The sequence below is a fragment of the Pteropus vampyrus genome, unplaced genomic scaffold, assembly GCF_000151845.1.
Source record: "Pteropus vampyrus isolate Shadow unplaced genomic scaffold, Pvam_2.0 Scaffold18, whole genome shotgun sequence".
In the NCBI taxonomy this organism is placed as follows: Eukaryota; Metazoa; Chordata; class Mammalia; order Chiroptera; family Pteropodidae; genus Pteropus; species Pteropus vampyrus.
This window is the reverse complement of record NW_011888799.1, coordinates 13422573-13432041: the sequence shown is the minus strand read 5'-3', so window position 1 is coordinate 13432041 and position 9469 is coordinate 13422573. Positions and strand designations below refer to the sequence as shown.

Here is a 9469-nt window from a genome sequence, read left to right as displayed (position 1 = left end):
ATAAGGAGAGTGAAATAAGGATTAAGAACAATTGGTATGCCATGTTGAAGTGTCAGCTGAGGCTAGGATTAATACATGTGTCATGAAATTATCATTAAAATTATGAAGTTTTTATCTAGCATGTCTCAGCAGCCCTGGAATGTGAGGGAAGAAAGTATCCAGGATACCAGAATGATAGGGCATTTTAGAAAGAGGAACAAAAGTCAGGGGAATTACAGGTATTCTTACAAAGACGTAAAACTAGAAGGCAACTGATAGAATATCAGGGATCACATTCTAAAGGGCTAGAGAAAGATGTTCAGAATCCTGGGAAAGGTGTGAACCTAAAGACGGGCTGAGAGAATAGAATGGGATCATGGCAGTCTGCACCTTGTTGAGATCCATAGCAGGTCTCTAAGGGAAATAGGAAAGGCTGAGGAATGGGCAATGACAGTTACAGAGAAGGGTCACAGGTTCATCTCTAATCTCCCTTATTCATTACCTTTACCTTTATATTTTCCAATGAGAAAAAGTGAGTGTTCAAAACATAGAAATTGGCTGAATTTCACTCTTCGTTTTGCTTTCTAGGTGTGGTCTCTTTGTATACCCTAAATTTCAGCCACCTTGGGATAATGGCACTGGCCCCACCTTGTTCCAAAACTTTATGGTTTGGGGAAGTGCAGGTGGTGCCCAGGTATGTTTCTTTAGTTTTTTATTAAAACCATGTTTTTTTTTTAATGGTGATTTATTATGGATCATTTTTTAAAGGGGCATGATTTGCTGCTGGGGGGAGCATTGCAATATTATCAGAGTTTTAAGGCGCAAACAGCATCATAGGTGTTGGTGGAATAATACTGTTAAATGAACAAATTCGTAGTTAGTAATCCAGGGTTAGTTCATTTCTTTTTATGGTGACTTTTCAGTAGATCTCATAGAGAACAACAGAATTATACAGATTTACAGCCAGGAGGGATCATAGAAGTCAACCATTCATCCTGTCCCATATCTATCTAGAGATTAAAAAATTAAAGCTCAGAAAGTAAAGGCATTTGTTAAAGGTCACACAGTTAGTGGCACAACCAGGAGCAGAATCTAGACTCCAAATGTTGTGCATTTGATACCCTAATATCTTGGCTAATACATGCTTCAGTCTTAAGAAAAAGTGCTGTTAATCATTGGAAAACAAAAATTCCAGCTCAAAGTGCCAGTCTTACCTTTATTAATGAGCCAAAAATTTCTTTTGTTTTGCTCAAAAGGGCAAAAAAATTTCACATTTAATAATTTATTTTTCATTATCGTAACGATTTCTTCCAGGGAAGATTTGTACGCTGTTAACAGCAACATATAAAAATTATCCAGGGTCAGTATTTGGTGCTACATAGAGAAAAATACATATGCTTGGTCTCTGCCACTTATAAATCTGGAGTCTAAGATACATAGATGAAGAAATGTGTTTATAGGGCATTCAAGAAACAGAGTAAAATCATAAAATTAAGTCACAATAAGAAAGTCAGACATTTATTTCATATATCCAATAAGAGGAAGTTGTGGATGGGGAAAACCCCAAAACATATTATTAGGGTAGCTGACAGGAAGAATTTTAATTGTAGTAATATTTAGTTCTCATTTAATTTTATGAAGTACTTTGTTTCCTATAAGCACTGTGACTGTAAGGGTGACAAATCCTGTAGGAATATTTGTTGAATGCCCTCTATGCAGAGAAGCAGTTCATGCCTTGCAGAGGCTTAAACTCTCACCAGGCTGTTGAATAACCTTGTTTTGGAGAAAATAACCTAATAAAACAAAAATATTAAAAGACGATCATTAAAGTCAGTTTTCTCAAGTTCTGCAACTGGAAGCGCTAAATCTATGAAAGAAAAAAATATATCCTTAAAGACTGAACTCTTGTGCCCTCAAATTTAATCAATCAAAAGGTGCAAATAATGGGAATGCTCTTGAAACTTTATTTTATGAGGAGAGTAATTAACATGATAGTAGGGAATTTAAAATGTAACTTCTCCAAAAACAATCCTGAAAAAGGAGAAAATAAGAAGACTTAAACTTTCTTATTTCAAAATTTACTGCGAAGTAATAGTAATCAATATAGTGTGGTATGGATGCAAAGATAGAAATATAGATTAATGGAATAGAATTGAATCTGGAAATAAACTCACGAATCTACTAATTTTTGACAAGGATGCAAAGAGCATTATATTCTTTTCAACAAATGGTGCTGAAACAAATGCAGTGCCACATGCAAAGGAATGAAGGTGGATCCTTACCTCATACTATTTATAAAAATTAACTTCAAATGGATAAAAAATCTAAATATGAAAACAAACACTAAATTTCTTAGAAGAAAACCTAGGGGTAAATCTTCATGACCTTGGATTTAGCAAAGAATCCTTGGACAAGATACCAAAAGAATAAGCAACAGAAGAAAAATAAGTAAGCTGAACTTTATCATAATTAAAAATTTTAACATGTCAAAGGATTCCATCTAAGAAATAAAAACGTGAACTATAGAATGGGAGACAATATTTACAAATCATATATCTGATAATGGGCTTATATCTAGAATATATAAAGAACTTTTATAACTCAACAATAAAAAGACAAATACCCCAATTAAAATATAAGCTAAAGATCTGAATAGATATGTTTTTTAAAAAGATATACAAATGACCAATAAGCATATGAAAAGATGTTCAACATGATTTGTTATTAGAGAAATGCAAACCATAGTGAAATACTACTTCACACTTACTAGGATGATTAGAGTCAAAATGATATCATGTGTTGGTAAAGATTTGGAGAAATTGGAACTCTCATACACTACTGGTGGGAATTTAAAATTGGTCTAGATGCTTCAGAAAACAGTCTGGCCATTCCTCAAATGATTAAATATGAAAATAGCATATGATCCATCAATTATCTTCCTAGGCATATATTCAAGAGAAATAAAAACATATGTCTACATAGAAACTTATACACAAATATTTATAGCAGCATTATTCATAGTAGTCAAAAGTTGAAAGTAACCCAAATATCCACCAATGGATGAATGGATAAATAGAAGGTGATATATCAATACCAGGGAATATTATTCAGTCATTAAAAGGAATTAAGTAGTGATATATGCTACAACATAAATAAACCTTAAAAACATTATGCTAAGTAAAAAGAGTCAGTCACAAAAATCTATGTACTATATGATTCCACTTGAATGAAAGTCCAGAATAAGGAAATCTCATAGAGACAGAAAGATTAGTGGTTGCTTAGGGCTCAAGGATATGGGGTTTCTTCTTGAAGTGAAAATGTTCTGAAAATGACTGTTGTGGTATTACACATGCCTAAATATACCCAAATCTTTCAACTGTAAACTTTAAATAGGTGAATTGTGTAGTATGTGAATTATATCTTAATCAAACTATTTAAAAAATACCTAACTTCCTACATATATTGCCATGTAAACTCTCAAATAGTCCCAATTCCTATCTGCGTGACTTTAGGCATATACCCTAGTTTTTGCTGTCATTCATAAATGGAAACAGTAATAGTACCTACAGGATAAATTTGTTTTGAGAGTTAAATAAGTGCCTGCATGTAAAGTGCCTAGAAGATTGCCTGAATCTTCATTGGTGTACAATAACAGCTGTCCTTTTTGTTGTTAGTAATGAGATTGGGTGCTGATAGATCAGTGCTGATAATAATGTCTGGAAATTGTAACATTGAGAAGTATCTTCTTTATCATCAAAAGGTACATGGTGTCTAAATTTTATAAACTTTCATTATTATATATATCTGATTGTATTCTGATCATTAGTATATTGATACTTGAATAGAATATTCTATTAGGTAAAATTTCTATTGTGAGTAAACATAAATTTACATCTATTTGTTAATATTGATAGATATTTTTGGATATTTTCTCAGTCATCTTAATAACCTTTGGGGGGAGAGATACCATTATTATTCTTCTTATATAATAAGAAGAGGATAAAATACTTGCGAAAGTCACACAGCTAATAATTGTTGGAGTCCAACTCAAGCAATCGAACTCTTCTGTATATATGTTAATAAAAATTGAGAAAAATACCCTCTCCTCACTATGTCTCATAAATGCAGAGCAATTCTTTTAGAAGAGGGAGATGAGAGCGCATTATAAAAGCTGTATTTATACCATAAATTGGGGCTTTTTGCAATTGTGTGTTGGTTTTCTTTAAAATTTACAGGTTTTCTAGTTAATATTAGCTGTTAGCTGTTTTCGAACATGGGTATATTTTCCAGAATTTGAGATGCTTGTAATTGCGTAACAACTGTTATTGTTATCAGTTCAGGTCATACCTATTTTGTTTAAATAAACCTCTGTGACTTCAAAGATCTATCATTTTATAAAAGCTTTTGCTGCATACAAAGTGGGAAATGCAAGCTGTTTAGTTCTCAGAAATTCAAGCATAAAGACTGATTGATGGGTAGAAGTATGATACTATGATAAATCAAGGCTACCTTGGCTTTAATTAATAAGAAACTTGCACATTAAGATATGACTATTATCATGAACTTAATGAATAAAGAAATGACTGAGTTGGGTTAATTGCTCATCCTAATTTCTACCCTGATTTTAAAGATGATTGAAACTGAGACCTCGGGAAAGTTAAACATCTTGTTCAAGATCACATTACTAATATCATTGCTAGGTAAAAATGAAGGGTTCTGTTCTCCAAACTAGTGGGATTCTTTCGATTCTATCAAGCTAATTTAGTTAATGCTTGATCCCGGTTGGGCCCACTAACCGAACTTGTCGTACGTATATATTCGCATAATATAGTTTGAGTTTGCAGTCATGTTGAATTACTAATTTCATATTTACAATTTTCTGACAATATTAGTTAATACATACCAAAGTGAAGTACTGGAGTTCTTGGATGCTCTGTTTTTCTCCATTAGTTTTGTGTGATTTAGCAATTGCAAGTTTAAGTATGTGAAGAATTCACATTGACCTTTTTAACCTGTCAGTTACAGTGAGGAGAAATCAAAAGTACAGAGGGGATATTTCCAAAGGGGACTAGTTAGTGCTGACCTCATGGCAAATTTGGAATCTCTGTACATGTATAGATGGACAAAAGCTGCTTAAGATGGTATAGCACGCTTATTTATATTTAATTAATAATTAAAGAAGCTACAGGAAGCCTGCAATAAAATTAAGCCTCAGACCTTTGCCATAACATATGCTGTTTTTGTTGTTGTTGTTGTTGTTGTTTTTGTTGTTGTTGTTTTACAGATTTTTAGAAGTAGCAATCTTCACCTGAAAAACTTCCAAATTTATTCATGTAGAGATTTTGGAATTGACATCTTGGAAAGTGATGCAAATACTTCAGTTACTGACAGCTTATTACTTGGTCATTTTGCCCACAATGTAAGTGCCTTATTGTACTAGGTACAATGTTGTTTTAGGCTGTCCCTCAAAACAAAATCATATGTGTTGGAGGAACTCTTTATTCATAACAGTGGTGATATTTTTAATAAAATTCAAATATACTCAAGGTTTCAATGTTATGAGTTAACATAAATCATAAAAATCATTAGTACTTTGCAGAATTCTTATTTGATTGCAATTTAGCATTATTATTCATACTAATTCAATACACTTAATAATTTTAGATTAATTTACTCTAACCTCACGAAGATTATAGAGTAGCATGATTCCATATTTTCTCTCTGCATTGTGGTTTGCCAAGTTTCCACATTAACATTCTGTTTATAGGGTCCTTACTCTATTTAGAGTGCCTTCCCTCCCCTTCAAAAAAGGTGATATAAATTTTCATTATTTGCTATAGTATATTATAGTTTCTTATGTGATTCCCTAATGTTTCTCTAAATGTGGTGTTAAAGAACAAAATTCAACCAAGTAAATTTGAAGATCTAATTGGCTTTATTAAGGGATTCATGAATTGGTTGATGCCCCATCTAGCAACTAGAAGGGCACTCTGAGGGGTTGTACAAAATGGAAAGTTTTTATAGGTAAAAGGGTATGGCGGGGAAGTTATTAGCAAAAGAGAAGAAAGGATTACTTGTAAGCCAGGTCATCTTTTTTTGGAGAGAAGGGAATGGCAGGGGTTTTATCTTACAGATTATCTCACTAGTCTTGATCGGAAAATTTCAGACTGGTTGATTTAAAATTCCACTCTTGGGAGAGGCTGAAACAGTGATTTGACTTAGCAAAAGTGACTACATTTTGGCCTGTTGTTACTTTTTTTAACGGTGGTTTTCCACATGATCAGCATCAACCGTAGATAACTTCTCCGCCACTGCAAGGCCAGGGTACCTTAATGTAGATGAGGCAAAGAAGACTTCACAGAAGAAAAGTACTAATTCTCCTTAATGGAAGTCTGTGGCTGCCACTGGTTTCAGTAGGCTTCAGACCTATAATGGCTCCCCTCAGATCTTGTTTTTGAAAGAGGTACATGAGAATTAGTATTGTCATAAAAATCATAGGTGGAAGAGATCTACCCTACTTTTGAGAACCAATGAAAGAACATTCTCCTTAATTTGTTCCAGAATGTTCTGGCCAATAGAAATTTAAATAATAATTGGTGTCTTTTATACTCCCTTCGGAGAGTATTTCATAGTTATAGATTTTAACATTAAGATTTAAAAAAATCATTTTCTTACTAAGCTACATTTTCCTATGTCTCATTATCAAATTTACTTAATTAAATCTCTTGAACTGTCCTTTTTAGGAGAGAAATACCTGCCAGTTTTTCCTTTTCTCTGAAAGGATTACCACCTTGAGAGATGACTCTTCTTTTCAGACTGCAAAGTTTTCAAGAGAGGATGGGGCCCAGATTGAGATTCTGTGATACTGGTAGATCAAAGGCCCTTAAATTTCTCCCAAATAACCTTAGAGGAGAAGCTAAAAACGAAATGCCCATCAAGCTGTATAACTGTCCTGGTGAATTACTGTCGCAACATCTTAATTGATGCTAAATAGACATCATAATTAATGGGAGAGTGACATAAATTAAGATATAAATTTTGACAAAGGGATGCTTATTATGAGATAAAAAATAATCACATCCCTGGGGTGTGATTCACCAGGAATGCAATGCAGCTGAGGGCCTCTCAGTCTCTTAACAAGTAGATGCAGGACAAAAGTCCCTAGATAAAAAAATGTCAAACATTTTCTTTTAGGAGAGATCTGGATCCTGGTTAGGCATCCAAATTTTAAAGCCATGCCATTTGAGAGCTAATTATTACCTAAGAATTATATAGTTAGAACTCCAGAATTTACAGGTAAAGAAATGGAGGCTTTAGGAAATCAAATGATGGCCCAAGATCCATGCCTAGTAGTGTGCAGCTGGGACCAATTACCTGGATATCCTCCCACTTCTGGTCAAATATTCTTTCAATTATCTATAGAAAATAGCTTTGGCAATGAGCATTTATTAATGCTTACTCCACTATTTCCTGAAGCGTTTTCCATGGAAGGCTAGCCATCAAGAGAGGGTCTGGGAAAAGAAGGACTCTTAGGTTGATTACATTTAGGATATGCGGCTTGATATATCTCCCATTCTCTAAAATTTAGATTGCATATTAACATGTTAAGGGCTCTGCAGAGTCTTAGGTTTAAAAATAAACAAGCAAAATATCTCTAAATCTTTATTTAATACAATATTGCTTAGATTAATTTGAGAACCACTTTATTAACATATGAAACCGTGTCAGTTGTTAAAAAAAAGAGAAAACGATATATGACCTCCATGGTTGTGGAACTGTGAGTTTAGCCTCTGTCTTTGTTTCTGACATTCCTGGAGGAATTAGGATTTTTAGAGAATGTGGCCTATCCATTCTTAGACCTGGGTGGCACACAATTTTCAGCGAGTCATATCCTAAAACAAACATTAATTTCTGGAAGAACTTGTTATTATTAGAAAGGACGTTTTTCTCCTAGGCATATTTGAGAACCCAACATTACTTTTATACTGTCATGGGTAGAATAATTTCCAGTGAGGACGGCCTTGATATATAAGAAAAAGATGTGCTCTACCATCATTATGCTGTACATCCTAGTTTGGTTGTGCAGTTTGTTTATACACTTTCCCCCTTACCTTTCTATCTAATTAGCATCCCCTTTCACACTCAAAAATGTCCCACTTTGGTTGTAAAGTATGGTCATCCTACTTTTGGAAATATCTGTAGAATGATTGCTTCTTTGTTGTTATTGTAATTAATTTGAGCAGATAATACTACTTTTAAAAATATCTTATTCAGACAGATGTTGATGAGGTTGTTTCATTTTTCCTATTTCTCTAGGGGTCCCTTTCCATTTTCACTGGTGGATATGTCTTCCTCAATTTAAACCTTTCATTTTTTTGTTTCTCTAAATTCTGTTGTAGGGCCCCTTCACTTCTCAATATACTTGCTGCCCCTGGGAGAAATCTCATTTTCTCTAGTGGTTTCAATTACCATTCGCATGCTGATGTCTTCCATATATTTGCATTTATTTCTGCCATCTCATTTTGTGCTTTCAGTTTGTGATCAGTTTTCTGTTTGTTTTTTCTACTTTTCAAACTTGATTTGTCTTGCATTAAATAATATCTTTTAAAAATATATTTATTCATTTGAAAGTTATTCATTTTGTATGATTAATTTAGTTGTTGGACTTAAATTTTTAACATGCTTGTGTGTCAAGTCTAAATTGCATCAGCACTGTTAAACTTTATCTGTGCAATTCAAGGACCTTAAACTCTTCTTTTTTCACCCTCCCATCTTGTATATTACTTTTCTCTGGTCTTTCTTCCACTTTTTAAATAAATGTTTTATGGAAATATGATATTTATGGAGAAAATTGCACAATTATAAGTGAAGAGCTCAATAAGGCTTTTAAAAAGCTAAAACCATGGACATAGCGCCCAGATCAAGACATAGAACATTACCAGCTCCTCTGAAGCCCCTTCATGCCTCCTTCCATTAAACCCTTCCCCAGATTCCTCAACTCCCCCAGCCAAAGGGGAACCATTATTTAGACTTCTATAGACATAGATTGATTTCAAATCTATTTTTGAACTTTATATAAATGAAATCATAGAGCATGTTACTTTTTTGTTCCTGGCTCTTTTGGCACATTATATCTGTGACATTCATCCATTTTTGTTTTATGTTACGATAATTTATTCTTCCAATTGTTATGTAGTATTCTACTTTATGACTATACCACAATTTTTAAAAGCTACATTGCCATTGATAGACATTTGGTTATTTGCAGTTTGGGGTTATTATGAATAATAACGTTACTAATATTCTTCTATTTGTCTCGGTGTTCATGTGCATGCTTCTGTTGAATATATGCCAAATCATAAAATTTCTGGGTCAGAAGCTGTAGTTTCAGCTTTAGTAGATAATACCAACCAGCAATCCCAAGTGCTTACACTTTGCCAGCAGTGTAGGTGAAGGGTTTCACAGCTACATCCTTGAATTTCTCTTCACC

General features: G+C 33.5%; 1 protein-coding gene across 1 annotated transcript in view; it reads left to right on the top strand.

Moving 5' to 3' along the window:
* The window catches only part of LOC105288587 (fibrocystin-like), a 301050-nt gene that overhangs the window by 63011 nt on the left and 228570 nt on the right, over positions 1-9469 (top strand). Inside the window, exon 10 of the mRNA XM_023527696.1 lies at positions 5264-5398. Coding sequence (XP_023383464.1) covers positions 5264-5398 — 135 coding nt within the window. The remainder of the gene's footprint in view (positions 1-5263; positions 5399-9469) is intronic.